General features: G+C 37.8%; 1 protein-coding gene across 16 annotated transcripts in view; it reads right to left on the reverse strand.

The window, feature by feature from the left end:
• Positions 1–11,616: 11,616 nt before the first annotated feature.
• The window catches only part of LOC141399620 (ceramide synthase), a 74,869-nt gene continuing 67,096 nt past the window's right edge, over positions 11,617–19,389 (reverse strand). For all 16 annotated transcript variants that reach the window (XM_073978731.1, XM_073978734.1, XM_073978722.1 and 13 more), the window contains 2 exons: positions 19,020–19,346; positions 11,617–12,928 (listed from right to left, as the gene is read on the reverse strand). In XM_073978731.1, coding sequence (XP_073834832.1) covers positions 12,758–12,928; positions 19,020–19,346 — 498 coding nt within the window. In that variant the 3' untranslated portion in view covers positions 11,617–12,757. The remainder of the gene's footprint in view (positions 12,929–19,019; positions 19,347–19,389) is intronic.

A 19,389-nucleotide genomic window follows, 5' to 3' on the forward strand; every position in this document is an offset into this window, starting at 1 on the left:
CCCATTTAGTTGTGCTTTCATGACACACGCTTAGCGCTGCCTTAGAAAGTAATGAGTTTGGTTCTGAACGCTTACACGCCGTGACAACACTTTTTTTCTTGTGCTTTTCAAGGACGTGGGTTCAAACCCCAGCCTGGCTCAGCTGATTTTATTTTTTATTTGAAAATTTTGCGTTTTTTAGGCGAAGATCATTTTTAGTATTAATTTTTAATTAATTTTTCGTTAGAATCGAGCTTGATGATCAATGAATAATGCAAGTGAAAAAGGAAAGCCGACGACGACTCGAACCCACACACCCACCACTATGTGACATGACATGTACTTATGTTTTTCCTGAGAAAAAATTTTGGAACGACCCCATTATTCAATATTTTTTGACATTAAATTTTCTATAATAACAATGTTGTTTTTGTAAATTTGTTAGTTGTTGTAATTCATGCACTTACCTTATATAAATATGCCTTGAAATTGTTCATGTGACGTAGGCGTCTGGACAATGGCAAAACAAATTTTAATATTATGAATAAAAATGGTCTTTTTACAAATTTGAATTTATATCACACTTCAATTGTTCAATGTTTAATCAAATCCTGTCGTCCTTTTTGTTATTTGAAATAGGTTTGTTTACATTTATTTAAAAAGTCCATGTTTACTGTCTATGAAAATTACCAGACTGCGCCAGGCAACTAGCCAAATGTTTGTATGTATTAGTAAATCAGAGTTGTATTTGCTGACAGTCTGTCCTGTATAAACGCCAAGTTATAAAAGTTTTCATTTCAAATCTTCATAGAACAAGAATTGAGCCCCAGGTCTTAATAGCCTGTTTATATTATAGCTTTTTGCTGTGTTAACCCTGCGTTTACAAATGACAGGACAGTTGAGTTCATGTATTGATTGTCAAAAACCCAAAACTTGCCTGTGTGACGTAGGCGTCCAGACAACTGCAAAAACAGTTGTAAAATTATGAATGAAAATCATCGATTCCTTTTCGTTTTTCGTTCACATATTCTGTTTTTGTACATATTCTTTTGTTTTCAGCACATTTGAATTATTATCTCACTTATTTTTGCAAAAAATGTCAAAAATTTGTTAACTCGGCTGTCTGTGAAAAAATAATGGACAGCTGCGAGACAAACGACAAATGTGTTTATGTGTTAGTAAATCAGAGTTGTATTTGAAGACAAATTGTCTGGTGTAAACGCCTAGTAACCTTCTTTCATGGTACAAATACACAGGTAGCCGCATCGGCAATTGTTGGCAACATAAGATGTCAAAATTTGACATCAATTCAATGCAATTGACACATTATGTTACCATCGGCTGGCATGATAATGCTACCTGAATTATTGTACCATGCCTTCTTTATTAGGTTTACTAATGGGTACTTTACACGATATGTTTTTTACATATGAGTTGTCACTTTGCATATACATTTTGTATAGGAAAAGTGACAACTCATATGTAAAAAACATATCGTGTAAAGTACCCATAAATCCGGTAAAATGTAACCGTACAATAAACTATTAAGGCCTACGTACATAAGCTGCATCGCCTGGTTGCCTTGCTTGCTTCTGATAAAATAATAAAAAAGAAGAGGGCAACCCAGTTCAAAGTTTGCTCGACCTCCTTTATTCTTTTATTTTTATTATGTCAAAAATGAAGCAGGAAAGCAAGGCAATCAGGCAAAGCAGCTTATGTACCCAGGCCTTTAGTTCTAGGTAAATGCGGTTTAATTTCTATGACGGACGGTTCTCAACATCAATGAACGGAAATAAACAAAACGATTCCCGTACCAATCACACAAAGCCACAAACTTTTCAGCTTCTCTGAATCGTTTCATTCTCACAACCAAAACAAAAACACAAACTTTTCAATGTAAAACAAGTAAAAAAGTATCAGTCGGCTTTGCCGACAGAGATATACCCTCAGCCTGTGTATATTGAAACAATTTTTTTTCCAAAAAACGCATGTATTTAGAGAGTTTTAAAAATTTTGGGCGTTTGAACTGACAAAAATGTTGATTAGGATTTAATATCAAAAGTTTTGCGGAGGAGATACTAAAAAGAATGGATCTCCAGCCACTACATATGGTACCATAGGGGTTTTTTAGAACTTCAGGGATGTTTGCTCAAGAAGTATGAACTTGCCCCTGAAACAACTTTTACCATCGCAATTGAGGCAGCAATGCAAGTTGCTTCAACAAAAATCAAAGTGATTCGAAAGCAGGTCTTAAAGGGAACATGTATCCGAAATTTTGAGTGGGAGGTACCGGATGGAGTGGACAAATATAGTCTATATTTTAACCTGATCTATATCTGGTAGATATATTAGGATGTGTAAAGTATGGACCAATTCGGCCACTCTCTTCAAGAGTTATCGTACGCACAATTTTTCCGAACATTTTTGAACTTTTGTGGGGGAGGTACCTGAAGGAGTGGACCGATATGGCTTATCTTCGAACTTAAACTATGTTTGGACAAAATATTACTAAGGCCAAACTTTGGACCGAATCGGCAGACCTGTTCGAGAGTTATTTTGCCCTCCAACCTCCTCACACGGTGTCATAGGGGTTTTTTGCAACTTTCAGGCTATTTTCTCAGGAAGTATGGACTTGTCCCTGATGAAACTTATACCGTCGTATGGAGGGCAGTGAATACAAGTTGCTAAAGCAAAAATCAAAGCGATTCGAGAGATGTTCCTAAACTGAACTTTTCCAAAATTTTGTGTGGGAGGTACCCGACGGAGTGGACCGATTGAGTCCATATTAAAACCTGATCTAAGTCTGGTACACGCTCCACGATGGGCAAAGTATGGACCAAATCGGTAACACCCTTCAAGAGTTATCGTGCGTACACATTTTCCGAACATTTTCGAAATTTTGTGGGGGAGGTACGGGAAGGAGTGGACCGATATAGCTCATCTTCGAACTTAAACTAAGTTTGGACAAAATATTACGAAAGCCAAAATTTGAACCGAATCGGTTCATCCCTTCGAGAGTTATCGTGCGCTCCAGCCAGCCAGACAGACAGACCGACGGACGGACATTGCTCAATCGACTCCAAATTGTCTGAAACACATTTCGTCCAAACATACTTGGGGTCTAAAACCATTATTTCGATGAGGCACATTTTGCCCGTATGAAAGTGTATATACCCTTCATAGCCTAAAGGCTGAGGGTATAAAGATGGAAACCGTACGATTGCGGAAATGTAACTTCTGTTATGCTTTGCCGAGTTGTTTCATTCACCACCGAAACTAGAAGTATTTTTGGGAAACGTTTGCCGTGCGTATTGTCAATGACACACTCAGACACACACACAACCCTATAAGATACCATCAGCATACCTCAGTGAATTTTATCAACCACCAATCAGCATACAACAGTGAATTTTATCAACCACCAAACTTTTTTGATTTATTCACATGTGTTTAGTACTATTCCGTTTTCTATCTGCTCTTGTGGAGTTGAGTACTTTTCGCTTTTCGTTTTGTTCGCACTCACGAATATAAACAAAACAAAACTAAACAGCGAGCTCGGCCAACGAGGGTTATGTTTCGTTTTGTATTGTTCCTATCATGATACAATGAATAGGTAGCATTATCAGCCCAGCTGAAGCCCAGCTGATGGTAACATAATGTGTCAATTGCATTGAATTTATGTCAAATTTTGACATCTTATGTTACCAAAAACGGCAGTTGCTGCTACCTATTCATTGTATCATGGTTCCTATGGAAAATACGAAACGAAACGATTGGAAATGTTATTTAAATTATTTTTACGTACTCTGCTCAACATACGCGGCGCCTGTACGATGTATAAGTTACGTTATTAACTAATCACAATACACTAATCACACCACAACAGTAGAGTTGTTAAAATCTAGTTCGTTTGAACGACCTAGTTCAAAATATAGTTCAGTGGACACCGGTTGTTTCCATGAACGAACTGCGAATGAGTTATATTATCTCTTTGTTTTAATAAAATAAAGCATACGCAAACGAACTATGGTACTGAGCTAGTTCACTAGATTTAACAACTCTACACAACAGCTTTCCCACCATGGTGTTGCCACATTGCATGCCGATGTTTATCGTTACAAAAACAAAACAAACCGGCAAAATGTTTACTTTATTTTTATTTCATATATTTGGTATTTATATATCATACACATATACATATTTTTGTAAAATAAACATAAAAATATACAACATCTAAAGTATATATTAGAATTAAGCACATATTTTTGTTATAATAGTCGTTATTGTTGTTTTAAGTAATACTTTGTATATTTAAAAAAAATATGTGAAAGTTCATAACATTAGCATTAGAGGTTATTCCAAGGCATATCGACCAGGTAGTGGCATCGACAAATATGTTATTTCAAAAATTTCTTTATGTTGTTGGGGAAATTACAACAAAAATATTTTTGTTTATAAAGAGATTTGACTTTTCATATTCGAACAGCTGGTGTGATACCACTACCTTACTACCTTGGTAATTGTGCAATGGCATGGTAGAACAAATACAAGGTAAAGTTAATACTACAACAAATACAACTCGAACAACAACCAGAAAGGAATTTGTTTTTGTTTGTAACGTTACTGCCAGTTGTATTTGTAAACAAAACAAGGAAATGTCTATAAATTATTGGAATTTAAAAAACTAATAATTTTTCACATTTGGTTAAATATTTTGGAAAACATGAATGAAAATTCGTTACATTTTCAATTTTTATGTTTCCACATCATTCCACTAAATGCATAAATTCTCGCAGAAAGTAGAATTCTTGCAGAAAAGTTTGGGGTCGCTGGAAATTCATAGAAAAAGGAGAAGCTGTTTCAATGTTTTGTTTTAGAAATCAAAGAAGCACATGTTTATTAGGGCTTTATTTTTTTAAATTTTAACAAAATACCTCACATATTAACAAACGTTGTATTGCCTCTACAAGCGGTGATTTACTGCGCGGCTTATCGTTCGAACTTGGAGGAGGTTACATATCATTGATATGAAGAAGTCTTTCTGGGAAGTCGTTTTTTCCGAATGATATATGTATTTTTTTCTCAAAAAATATATGTCCCTAATGTACATCGAAATAGAAATAAATGTATAAAATGTCATATGAAATTTGACACTAACGTTACAACCCAGTTCAGTCAGCTGTGTATTGCTGCTACCTTTTCTTATTCTACCATGCATGGGGAAACCCTCCTATTAAAGGGTATCTTCTATAGAGAAGCAACTCCAAAGGTATCTTCCATAAAAAGAAACATTCTTAATGGAGTCTTCTGTGTAGAATAACCCCTTTATATGTGTTTCGCCGTAGAGAACTGCCTCTATAGGCGTCTTCGATTTGGAAGAACCATTGTAAACTAAAGTTTTATATTTTTAAACTACCCTCTAAAGGAGTCTTTATAAAGAAGTCAATATAAAGGGGTGCCGTATGTAGACAAGACTCTCTAAAAGGGTCTGCTATATACAGCAGCTCCACTTAAGGGGTTTCCATAAGTAGGGAAGCCCCACTATGAACGTTTCTCCATAGAGAAGTCCCTCTATAGGAGCATTATATATAGAGGAACCATTCATAAGCAATTTTTTATATAGGGAAAGGGTCTTCTACATACAGAAGCTCTTCTATATGTAGAGAAAGAAGCATTCCTATAAGAGTTTCACCATAGAAAATTTTCTCTATAGGGGTCTTTTATATAGAGAAACACTATGAGTGTTCTTCAATAGAAAAGTTCCTCTATAGGAACATTAGCTTTGTTCCTTTACTTTTTTAATGATAAGGGTGGGAAAAGAGAAAAGTGTCAAAATTGCTCAAAATTGCTCTCTCATGAACATTTTTATCAGAAAAGTAAAGGAACGGAAAAATGGTAGATCTGGTAGCAGTGTCAAAAAGAAACATAAAAAATCAATTTTCGTCTTTTATTTCACAGTTTTTAATTTAGTTTTGTCAGCGTTCGACTTTTTTTTCTGTTTTTCGTCCATTTTTTTTCATTGTGAAATAATCGTCAAACAAATGTCGAAAAATCAGTTCTGCCATTTTTTACCTGCAGAAATTTTGCTGGTAGCCTGTGGAGAAAGTCATTTTCGCTCTCTCTCCACTCTCACTCTCTTAAAAATTGCTTCCAGTTTTGCCACTTTTCGGGGTTAAGGAACGCTTTGCAGGTTAAAATTGGTAACAAATGGTAAAAATTGTAACATCAGGTAAGTAAAGGAACACAGCTATTGTATATTGAGAAAGCATTCTTAAGTCCCAATTTACATTAGGCGAGTTTACTTGCGGCAATTGTCAGTTTATTGGTGATAGAGGGTGCTGAGAGGCAAAGGGTTACCATATGCCTCACCTCTCTCTCCTACAAAATTACAATTGCCGCAAGTAAACTCGCCCAATGTAAATTGGGACTAAGTCGCAATTTACATTGGGCGAGTTTACTTGCGGTAATTGTCATTTTGTAGGAGAGAGAGGTGAGGCATATGGTAACCCTTTGCCTCTCAGCACCCTCTCTCACCTACAAACTGACAATTGCCGCAAGTAAACTCGCCTAATGTAAATTGGGACTAAGCAATTTTTTATATGGAGAAACCTTCTATGGGAGACAAGGAGAGGTTTTCTCTTTACAATAAGCTCTCTAACAAGGCCTTCTAATTCAGAAGTCCCTGTAAAGAAGTGTTCGATATAGAGAAGCCCCTCCAAAGGGATTTTCTACATAGAGAAAACCCTCCAAGAGTATCTTCTATATACAGAAATTCCACTAAAGGTATTTTCTATAGGTGGGGAAGCCTCTCTATAAGTGTTCCTCTATGGAGAAGTTCCCCTCGAGGTGTCTTTTTGTAGAGAAACCAATTTTCTGTATATAGAAGATCCTTAAAAGAGCCTTCTGGAGAGATTTTCTACTTGCAAAAAGTTCTCTAATGGAGTCTTCTATATTTAGAAGTCCCCATAAAGAAGTGTTCGATACCGAGGAGCCCTCTGAAGGGGTGTTCTAAATAGTGGTGCTAGGCAAAAGGTTTGTATAAAGGGGTGTTCTATATAGATAAGACTTCCAAGAGGGTTTTCTATATAAAGAAACTCCGTCTGGAGAGGCTTCCTACTTGCAAACAGCTCTCTAATGGTGTCTTCTAAATTTAGAAGTCCCTAAAAAGAAGTGTTTGATGCCGAGAAGCCCTCTGAAGGGGTGTTCTATATAGTGGTGCCTCTCCAGAAGGGTATTCTAGCCAAAAGTGTTACATAAAGGGGGTGTTCTATATAGAGAAGACTTCCAAAAGGGTCTTCTCTTTAAAAGAGCTCGACTAAATGGGTCTTCTATATGTAGAAAAGCCCTTCTATAAGTGTTCTTTCATATAGAGAAGTTACTCTTATATAAAGAAAACATTCCTACGAAGTCTTCTATATGACGTAGCCTTCTTTAGGAGTCTTCTGTATATATAAGGCTGTTCTATTTGCAAAAAAGCTCTCTAAACAAGTCTTCTATATTAAGAAGCCTTTATAAAGAGGTGTTCGATATGGAGAAGTCGCTCCAAAGGGATTTTCTATATTGAGAACACCCTCCAAGAGGATCTTCTATATACAGAAATTCCACTAAAGGGATTTTCTATTTCTAAAAAAACCTCTCTATAAGTGTTTCTCTATGGAGAAATTCTCCTCGAGGTGTCTTTTTATAGAGAAACCAGTCTTCTGTATATAGAATACTCTCAAAAGAGCCTTCTGGAGAGGTTTTCTATTTGCAAAAAGCTCTCTAATGGTGTCTTCTAAATTTAGAAGTCCCTAAAAAGAAGTGTTCGATATCGAGAAACCCTCTGAAGAGGTGTTCTATATAGTGGAGCCTCTCCAGGGGGTATTATACGCTAAAGGTTTGCATAAAGCGGTGTTCTATATAGATAAACTTCCAAGAGGGTTTTCTATATAAAGAACCTCCGTCTGGAGAGATTTTCGATTTGCAAAAAGTTCTCTAATGGGGTCTTCTATATTTAGAAGTTCCCATAAAGAAGTGTTCAATATCGAAAAGCCCTCTGAAGGGGTGTTCTAAATAGTGGTGCCTCCTCCAGAAGGGTATTCTAGCCAAAATCGTTACATAAAGGGGGTGTTCTATATAGAGAAGACTTCCAAAAGGGTCTTCTATTTAAAAGAGCTCGACTAAATGGGTCTTCTATATGTAGAAAACCCCTTCTATAAGTGTTCTTTCATATAGAGAAGTTACTCTGTTTTCTTTATATAAGAGATTACTATCTTATATAAAGAAAACAGTCTTCTATATGACGTAGCCTTCTTTAGGAGTCTTCTGTATATATAAGGACCTCAAAAGAGAGATTCTACATAAAGAAAATCACCTTTTGGAGATGTGTTCTATTTGCAAAAAGCTCTCTAAACGAGTCTTCTATATTAAGAAATCTATATAAAGAAGTGTTCTATATAGAGAAACCCCTGCAAAAGAATCTACTTTATACCGAAACTCCACTAAAGGGATTTTTTATTTGTAGAGAAGCCTCTCTATAATTGTTCCTCTATAGAGAATTTCCTCTAGATGTGTCCTTTTATAGAGAAACCAGTCTTCTGTATATATAGAATGCCCTCAAAAGAGCCTTATGGAGAGGTTTTCTATTTGCAAAAAGTTCTCTAATGGGGTCTTCTATATTTAGATGTCCCCATAAAGAAGTGTTCGATATCGAGAAGCTCTCTGAAGGTGTGTTCCATACAGTGGAGTCTCTCTAAAGGGTATTCTAGCCAAAAGGGTTGCATAAAGGGGTTGTTCTATATAGAGAAGACTTCCAAAATGGTCTTCTATATACAGGAGCTCCATTAAATGGGTCTACTATATGTAGACAAGACCTTCTATAAGTGTTCCTTCATATAGAGAAGTTACTCTATAGGAATCTCTTATATAAAGAAAAACATTCTTACGAAGTCCTCTATATGACGTAGCCTTCTTTAGGGGTCTTCTGTATATATAAAGCCCTCAAAAGAGATATTCTATATAAAGAAAATCACGTTTTGGAGATTTGTTCTATTTGCAGAAAGCTCTCTAAACGAGTCTTCTATATTAAGAAATCTCTATAAAGAAGTGTTCGATATGGAGAAGTCGCTCCAAAGAGAATCTTCTCCGAAACTCCACTAAAGGGATTTTCTATTTGTAGAGAATCCTCTCTGTAAGTGTTCCTCTAAATAGAAGTTGCTCTAGACGTGTTCTTTTATAGAGAAACTAGTCTTCTGAATATAGAATACTCTCAAAAGAGCCTTCTGGAGGGGTTTTCTATTTGCAAAAACTTCTCTAATGGGGTCTTCTATATTTAGAAGTCACCATAAAGAAGTGTTCAATATCAAGAAGCCCTCTAAAGGGGTGTTCTATATAGTGGAGCCTCTCCAGAGGGATATTCTAGCCAAAAGGGTTGCATAAAGGGGATATTCTATATAGAAAAGACTTCCAAAGGGTCTTCTATATACATGAGCTCCACTAAATGGGTCTTCTATATGTAGAAAAGCCCTTCTATAAGTGTTCTTTAAAATATAGAGAAGTTTCTCTATAGGTATCTCACATATAGGAGTCTCAAAAGAGATATTCTACATAAAGAAAATCACCTTTTGGAGAGGTGTTCTATTTGCAAAAAAAAACTCTCTAAAAGATTCTTTTATATTAAGAAGTCTCTATAAAGATGTGTCCGATGTAGAGAAGCCCCTCTAAAGGTAGAGACTCTCCCGAGATGTATTCTATAGAAAAGGGCTGCATAGAGGGTTGTTCTATATACAGAAGACACTCTAAAAGCTCCACTATATGTATCTTCCAGATGTAAAGAAGCCCCTCTATATGTTGTACTCCACGGGGAAGTTCTTTTTAGGGTCTTTATGTATAGAGAATCCATTCTTAAGGAATCTTCTGTATGGTGAAGACCACCTGGAGAGTTTTTTTATTTATAGAAAGCTCTCTAAAGGGGTCTTCTATTTTGAGAAGTCCTGGCAAAGAAGTGTTCGATATAGAGAAGCCCCTCCAAAGGGGTGTTCTATATAGTGGAGCCTTTCCACAGATGTATTCTATATAAAAGTGATGTAAAAGGGTGTTCTATAAAGGGTATGGTCTTCCTACAGAAGCTCCACTAAAAGGGGTTTCCATGTGTATAAATGTTCCCTTGTCCCTTCCGGAATGTTAATGGAAGAATTATTATTATTATTATAAATGTCCCTCTAAAGAGAAGTTCTTCTATAGGGGTCTTATATATAGAGAAACCCCTATTCAGAAAAGTAAATAAAAAATCTCCTTTAGACACTGTAAACTGTACCAAGAAGCCACTCAAAAGGGTCATTCCATATTTGAAGCACCTCTTGAATGGTCTCCTTTACCTAAAAACACCTCTAAAATAAGCTTCTATAAATAGAAGGTCCTCTCAAAAGGTCCTCTATACCAAGTAGCCCCTCAAACAGTACCATCAATGCTTAGAAGAAACTCTAAAGGAGTCATCTATACCTGGAAGCCCCTCTAAAGGGGTCTTCTGTACTTAGAAGAAGATTTACGTAGAAACTTGTCTAAAAGCCGCTCTAAAGTGGTCTCCTACAACTAGAAGCAGCGCCAAAGGGATCTTCTATACCTAGAAGCCGCTCTGAAGATGTTTTCTATACCTGCGAGACCCTCTGAAGAGATCTTTTATACCTAGAAGCCCCTCTAAAGAGATCTCCAATACATAAGACGATCTTCTATACCTAGAAGCCCCTCTAAAGAGATCTCCAATACATTAGAAGACCCTCTGAAAGGATCTTCTATAACTAGAAACACCTATAAAGAGATCTTCCATACATAGAAGACCCTCTAAAGGGACCTTCTGTACCAAGGAGCTCCCCCAAAGAGATCTTCAATACATAGAAGGTCCTCTAAAGTTATCTTCTTTTCCTAGAAGCTCCTCTAAAGAGATCTTCTATACCTATAAGGCCCTCTAAAGGGGTCTTCTATACCTAGAAGCCCCTCTTAAGATAATTTCAATACATAGACGACCCTCTAAAACGATCTTCTATTCCTAGAAGCCCCTCTAAAGAAATCTCCAATACATAGAAGACCTTCTAAAACGATCTTCTATGCCTAGAAGCCCCTCTTAAGAGATTTTCAATACATAAAAAACCCTCTGGAAGGATCTTCTATACCTAGAAGGCGCTTTAAAGAGATATCCACTATATAGAAGGCCCTATACACAAAGAGATCTTCAATGCAAAGTAGACCCTCTTAAGGTATCTTCAACACCTAGGAGCCCCTCTTAATAAGTCTCCTATACCTAGAAGCCAGATGAACTATCTGTAGCTTAAAGACCCTCTAAAGAGATCGAGAATACATAGAAGGCCCTCTAAAGTGTTCTTTTATACCTAGAAGCCGCTCTGAAAGTGTCTTCTATACTTAAAAGACCCTACGGAAGCTCCACTAAAGGGGGTTTCTATATGTATGAATGATCCCTTGTCCCTTCCGGAATGTTAATGGAACAATTATTATTATTATTATTATTATTATAAATGTCCCTCTATAGAGAAGTTCTTCTATACGGGTCTTATATATAGAGAAACCCCTATTCAGAAAAGTAAATAAAAAATCTCTATTAGACACAAGCCTCTTGAGATAACAGCCAAATAAATTGTATAATTCTTTTTGTTTATGTTTTTGTTTAAGCATTTTTTATATATATTTTTAATATTATATTTCAACGTTTGCTTAACATTTATAGACATGTTCTTTTCATATATATTTTTTTTTTAACTATAGGCATTATATTTGTTTAATTTTTGTAGATTTCTTTTATTTAAACAATTAGTAAAGGTTAACAAATATAATTTAAACGTTTCTCGATCGTTCTTATGTTGTACACATTTGCAGTACAAATGAGGCTCTTGAAAGAAAATAAATGAATGGATGGAGGAGCGACAATGGAAGTACAGAGGTTACAGTTTGGTTGGTAAACATGCTTAATGAAATTAGGAAGTCATGCGGAAATTTATTACGTCTTTTTGTATTTGTTTTTTACAGTAATTTCCATATAATAATTGCAAGTAATATTTATTTATTTAACTTTTTTATTTCCGTTTCTGTTTTAAGTAAAACTATTTTGTTCAGGCAATAATGAGGCTTGACATTCTTTACATATTTTGTTATTTTCATTTCAATTTGTTGTTTTTAGACAAATTTTCCATTTTGTTTTAGCTTAATAAATAATCTCAAATAAATTAGCCGATTTTGTTTAAAAAAAAACCTAAATTTGTTTTGCAAAAGTAGAAGGGGAGGTACTAGCTGGGCAACAACACCACATTGCCTGGGAGAAATGGCCGGACATCATCCATCACTTAAGAACTAAAACTTGTTGTTGCCCAGTATGATGATTTCTAGTGCTTAATGCAAATTCTACAACCTTGAAAACTAATTTTAAAAACTATGCAAAGAATAAAAAGTTATTATAAAACTAATAAAAAAATTGCAATATTCTAAAAGGGGAAAAATAAAAAACAATTCCCCTTAAAATATTTCAAAATCGTTTAAAATTACAAAACAATTGTTGTTTGTTTTTTATTAATTAAACTAAAATCACTTAATAGAAGGTAGTTAATGGTTAATGGTTTTGTTTGTTTTGCTTGTTGTTGTAACGTTCCAAATCTGTTGCTGTTGTTGTTTCAAAGAATTCTTGCTTGGCTTTTCTTCTTTTGTTTTTTGCTCCTACTTGTGTTTGTATCTCAACACTTGTTTTAGTTAAATATTTTGTTTTTGTCAATTGGTTTGTTGCTGCTGTTGTTGTTGTTTAGGTTGTTTTGGGTTTTATGATGCTGCCATTTGTTGTACATGAGCCATTCTCTGGAGGAGTTGAGGACAAATTACCATTTGTGACTTTGGAAGTTGGAACATCTGCTTCAGAGGCTTCTGTTGCCAGCGCCTTTCTCGACGACGACGACGGGTTTGAGGGGAAAAAGACCTGGAAGAGAGAACAAGAGATTAGTATACAGATATTATGGAGGTTTCTATGCAAAGACCTTCTTAAGTGGTCTTTTATACCTAGAAGTCCACATAAGAGCGTTTTCTACTTCTAGAAGTCTCTCTAAAGGCATTTAGGTATAGATAGAAGCCAATCTAAAGGGAGGTTTTATACCGAAAAACCAATCTAAAGGGGTCAACTATACCTAAGAGCCATTATAAAGAGAGCATCAACACATCTACGACTCTATAAAGGTATCTCTAAACCTACAATCCCCCTTCTTAAGGGGCCTCTATAGGCGACATCTGTTGTCATTTGTACCTAGAAGCCCCACTGAAGGGGCTCCTATACCCAAAGCCCCTCTAAAGTGATTTTCAATACATAGACGACCATCTAAAACGATCTTCTATACCTATAAGGCCCTCTGAAGGGGTCTACTTTACCTAGAATACCCTATAACGGAGTCTTCTATACCCAGAAGCCCCTCTAAAGAGATCTTCAGTACATAGAAGACCCTCTAAATGGATCTTCTATACCTAGAAGGCCCTCTAAAGGGGTCTTCTATGCCTAGAAGCCCCTCTAAAGGGGTCTTATATACCTAGAAGCCCCTCTAAAGAAATCTTCAATACATAGAAGACCCTCTAAAACGATCCTCTATACCTAGAAGCCCCTCTAAAGAAATCTTCAATACATAGAAGACCCTCTAAAACGATCTTCTATACCTAGAAGCCCCTCTAAAGAGATCTTCAGTACATAGAAGACCCTCTAAAGAGATCTTCTATACCTAGAAGGCCCTCTAAAGGCGTCTTCTATACCGAGAAGCCCCTCTAAAGGGGTCTTATGTACCTAGAAGCCCCTCTAAAGGGATCTTCTATACCTAGAAGGCCCTCTAAAGGCGTCTTCTATACCGAGAAGCCCCTCTAAAGATAATTTCAATACATAGAAGAGCCTCTAAAACGATATTCTGTACATAGGAACCCCTCTGTAGGAACCTTCAGTACATAGAAGACCCTCTAAAGGGATCTTCTATACCTAGAAGGCCCTCTAAAGGGGTCTTCCATACCTAAAAGCACCTCTAAAGGGGTCTTATGTACCTAGAAGGCCCTCTAAAGGGATCTTCTATACCTAGAAGGCCCTCTAAAGGGGTATTCTATACCTAGAAGCCCCTCTAAAGGGGTCTTTTGCACCTACAAGCCCCTCTAAAGGGATCTTCTATACCTAGAAGGCCCTCTAAAGGGATCTTCTATACCTAGAAGGCCCTCTAAAGGGGTCTTCTATACCTAGAAGCCCCTCTACAGGGGTCTTATATACCTAGAAGCCCCTTCTAAAACGATCTTCTATACCTAAAAGCCCCTCTAAAGAGATCTTCAGTACATAGAAGACCCTCTAAAGGGATCTTGTATACCTAGAAGGCCCTCTAAAGGGATCTTCTATACCTAGAAGGCCCTCTAAAGTGGTCTTCTATACCTAGAAGCCCCTCTAAAGGGGTCTTATATACCTAGAAGCCCCTCTAAAACGATCTTCTATTCCTAGAAGCCCCTCTAAAGAAATCTCTAAAACAATCTTCTATACCTAGAAGCCCCTCTAAAGAGATCTTCAGTACATAGAAGACCCTCTAAAGGGATCTTATATACCTAGAAGCTCCTCTAAAGGTGACTTCTATACCTAGAACCCCCTCTAAAGAGATCTTCAGTACATAGAAGACCCTCTAAAGGGATCTTCTATACCTAGAAGGCCCTCTAAAGGGGTCTGAAGCCCCTCTAAAGGGGTCTTATATACTTAGAAGCCCCTCTAAAGAGATCTTCAGTACATAGAAGACCCTCTAAAACGATCTTCTATACGTAGAAGCCCCTCTAAAGAGATCTTCAGTACATAGAAGACCCTCTAAAGGGATCTTCTATACCTAGAAGGCCCTCTAAAGGGGTCTTCTATACCTAGAAGCCCCTCTAAAGGGGTCTTATATACCTAGAAGCCCCTCTAAAGAAATCTTCAATACATAGACGAACCTCTAAAACGATCTTCTATTCCTAGAAGCCCCTCTAAAGAGATCTTCAGTACATAGAAGACCCTCTAAAGGGGTCATCTATACCTAGGAGCCCCTCTAAAGGGATCTCCTATACCTAGAAGCCCCTCTAAAGAGATCTTCAGTACATAGAAGACCCTCTAAAGGGATCTTCTATACCTAGAAGGCCCTCTAAAGGGGTCTTCTATACCTAGAAGCCCCTCTAAAGGGGTCTTATATACCTAGAAGCCCCTCTAAAGATAATTTCAATACATAGACGACCCTCTAAAACGATCATCTATTCCTAGAAGCCCCTCTAAAGAAATCTTCAATACATAGAAGACCCTCTAAAACGATCTTCTATACCTAGAAGCCCCTCTAAAGAGATCTTCAGTACATAGAAGACCCTCAAAAGGGATCTTCTATATCTAGAAGGCCCTCTAAAGAGATCTTCAGTACATAGAAGACCCTCTAAAGGGATCTTCTATACCTAGAAGCCCCTCTAAAGAGATCTTCAGTACATAGAAGACACTCTTAACTGATCTTCTATACCTAGAAGGCCCTCTAAAGGGGTCTTCTATACCTAGAAGACCCTCTAAAGGGGTCTTCTATACCTAGAAGCCCCTCTAAAGAGATCTTCAGTACATAGAAGACCCTCTAAAGGGATCTTCTATACCTAGAAGGCCCTCTAAAGGGGTCTTCTATACCTAGAAGCCCCTCTAAAGGGATATTCTATACTTAGAAGCCCCTCTAAAGAGATCTTCAGTACATAGAAGACCCTCTAAAGGGATCTTCTATACCTAGAAGGCCCTCTAAAGGGGTCTTCTATACCTAGAAGCCCCTCTAAAGGGGTCTTGTATACCTAGAAGCCCCTCTAAAGATAATTTCAATACATAGACGACCCTCTAAAACGATCATCTATTCCTAGAAGCCCCTCTAAAGAAATCTTCAATACATAGAAGACCCTCTAAAACGATCTTCTATACCTAGAAGCCCCTCTAAAGAGATCTTCAGTACATAGAAGACCCTCTAAAGGGATCCTCTATACCTAGAAGGCCCTCTAAAGGGGTCTTCTATACCTAGAAGCCCCTCTAAAGGGGTCTTATATACCTAGAAGCCCCTCTAAAGATAATTTCAATACATACATATACGTAGAAGCCCCTCTAAAGAGATCTTCAGTACAAAGAAGACCCTCTAAAGGGATCTTCTATACCTAGAAGGCCCTCTAAAGGGGTCTTCTATACCTAGAAGCCCCTCTAAAGGGATCTTCTATACCTAGAAGCCCCTCTAAAGAGATCTTCAGTACATAGAAGACCCTCTAAAGGGATCTTCTATACCTAGAAGGCCCTCTAAAGGGGTCTTCTATACCTAGAAGCCCCTCTAAAGGGGTCTTATATACGTAGAAGCCCCTCTAAAGAGATCTTCAGTACATAGAAGACCCTCTAAAGGGATCTTCTATACCTAGAAGGCCCTCTAAAGGGGTCTTCTATACCTAGAAGCCCCTCTAAAGGGATCTTCTATACTTAGAAGCCCCTCTAAAGAGATCTTCAGTACATAGAAGACCCTCTAAAGGGATCTTCTATACCTAGAAGGCCCTCTAAAGGGGTCTTCTATACCTAGAAGCCCCTCTAAAGGGGTCTTGTATACCTAGAAGCCCCTCTAAAGATAATTTCAATACATAGACGACCCTCTAAAACGATCATCTATTCCTAGAAGCCCCTCTAAAGAAATCTTCAATACATAGAAGACCCTCTAAAACGATCTTCTATACCTAGAAGCCCCTCTAAAGAGATCTTCAGTATATAGAAGACCCTCTAAAGGGATCCTCTATACCTAGAAGGCCCTCTAAAGGGGTCTTCTATACCTAGAAGCCCCTCTAAAGGGGTCTTATATACCTAGAAGCCCCTCTAAAGATAATTTCAATACATACATATACGTAGAAGCCCCTCTAAAGAGATCTTCAGTACAAAGAAGACCCTCTAAAGGGATCTTCTATACCTAGAAGGCCCTCTAAAGGGGTCTTCTATACCTAGAAGGCCCTCCAAAGGGGTCTTCTATACCTAGAAGCCCCTCTAAAGAGGTCTTCTATACCTAGAAGCCCCTCTAAAGAGATCTTCAGTACATAGAAGACCCTCTAAAGGGATCTTCTATACCTAGAAGGCCCTCTAAAGGGGTCTTCTATACCTAGAAGCCCCTCTAAAGGGATCTTCTATACCTAGAAGCCCCTCTAAAGAGATCTTCAGTACATAGAAGACCCTCTAAAGGGATCTTCTATACCTAGAAGGCCCTCTAAAGGGGTCTTCTATACCTAGAAGCCCCTCTAAAGGGGTCTTATATACGTAGAAGCCCCTCTAAAGATAATTTCAATACATAGACGACCCTCTTAAACGATCATCTATTCCTAGAAGCCCCTCTAAAGAAATCTTCAATACATAGAAGACCCTCTAAAACGATCTTCTATACCTAGAAGCCCCTCTAAAGAGATCTTCAGTACATAGAATACCCTCTAAAGGGGTCTTATATACCTAGAAGCCCCTCCAAAGAGATCTTCATTACATAGAAGCCCCTCTAAAGGGGTCTTCTATACCTAGAAGCCCCTCTAAAGATAATTTCAATACATAGAGGACCCTCTAAAACGATCTTCTATTCCTAGAAGCCCCTCTAAAACGATCTTCTATACCTAGAAGCCCCTCTAAAGAGATCTTCAGTACATAGAAGACCCTCTAAAGGGATCTTCTATACCTAGAAGGCCCTCTAAAGGGGTCTTCTATACCTAGAAGCCCCTCTAAAGGGGTCTTATGTACCTAGAAGCCCCTCTAAAGAAATCTTCAGTACATAAAAGACCCTCTAAAGGGATATTCTATACCTAGAAGGCCCTCTAAAGGGGTCTTCTATACCTAAAAGCCCCTCTAAAGATAATTTAAATACATAGAAGAGCCTCTAAAACGATCTTCTGTACATAGGAGCCCCTCTGTAGGGACCTTCTGAACCTAGAGGCCTCTCTTTAGGGGTCTTTTATATCTAGAAGCCCCTCTAAAGGGGTCTTGAATAAATAGATGACCCTCTAAAGGTATCTTCTAGACCCTCTAAAACCATCTTCTATACCTAGAAGCCCCTCTAAAGAGATCTCCAGTACATAGAAGACCCTCTAAAGGCGTCTTATATATCTAGAAGACCCTCTAAAGATAATTTTAATACATAGAAGACCCTCTAAAACGATCTTCTATACCTAGAAGCCCCTCTAAAGAGATCTTCAGTACATAGAAGACCCTCTAAAGGGATCTTCTATACCTAGAAGGCCCTCTAAAGGGGTCTTCTATACCTAGAAGCCCCTCTAAGGGGGGTCTTATATACCTAGAAGCCCCTCTAAAGATAATTTCAATACATAGACGACCCTATAAAACGATCTTCTATTTCTAGAAGCCCCTCTAAAAAGATCTTCTATACCTAGAAGCCCCTCTAAAGAGATCTTCAGTACATAAAATACCCTCTAAAGAGATCTTCTATACCTGGAAGGCCCTCTAAAGGGGTCTTCTATACCTAGAAGCCCCTCTAAAGGGGTCTTATGTACCTAGAAGCCCCTCTAAAGGGGTCTTATGTACCTAGAAGCCCCTCTAAAGAAATCTTCAGTACATAGAAGACCCTCGAAAGGGATATTCTATGCCTAGAAGGCCCTCTAAAGGGGTCTTCTATACCTAGAAGACCCTCTAAAATTATCTTCTGTACTTAGAAGCCCCTCTGTAGGGATCTTCTGTACCCAAAGAGGGTCTTCTATATCTAGAAGCCCATCTGAAGGGGTCTTCTGTATCTTGAAGCCGATCTAAAGGGGTCTTCTGTATCCAGAAGCTCTCCTAAGGTAGTCTTCTATATCTAGAAGCCCCCCTAAGGTAGTCTTATATTCTAGAAGCCTCTCTAAAGGGCGTCTTCTATACTTAGAAGTCGATTTAAAGTGACCTTCTATACCTAGAAACCGGTCTGAAAACCGCTCTAAAATCGTCTCCTACAACTAGAAGCGGCTCTAAAGTGGCCTTTTATACCTAGAAGTTTTTCTATAAAGACGATCTTGATTTTTTTCCGTTTCTTTCTTACCTTTACCGCTCCCTTGGACATTAAAAAGAACCAATAGATTTGTGGCAAAAACAACACCAAAATGCCAAAAATACAACCAATAGGCAGATTGATTAGAGCCTGCCAGAAGGTCGTGTTAATTTCCACACTATAACGCCACATGACATAGGGCCACATTAGGACGCGACACACGAAGAATGACAACAACATTACCAAACCATTGATAATGTAGGGGCGGGTTTCCTTCAAGCCCAAGGTACTTAGGATGCCACGCAATGAAACAAATGGAGTGGAGAATTCCATCATGAACATGTAGCTATAGATGCAGTGGCCACCACCACGGATGTACTGTAACAAAGCAAGAGTGGGAGAGACAATGTGAACAACAACA

The sequence above is a fragment of the Musca autumnalis genome, unplaced genomic scaffold, assembly GCF_047663935.1.
Source record: "Musca autumnalis isolate F117 unplaced genomic scaffold, ASM4766393v1 scaffold_3, whole genome shotgun sequence".
In the NCBI taxonomy this organism is placed as follows: domain Eukaryota; kingdom Metazoa; phylum Arthropoda; class Insecta; order Diptera; family Muscidae; genus Musca; species Musca autumnalis.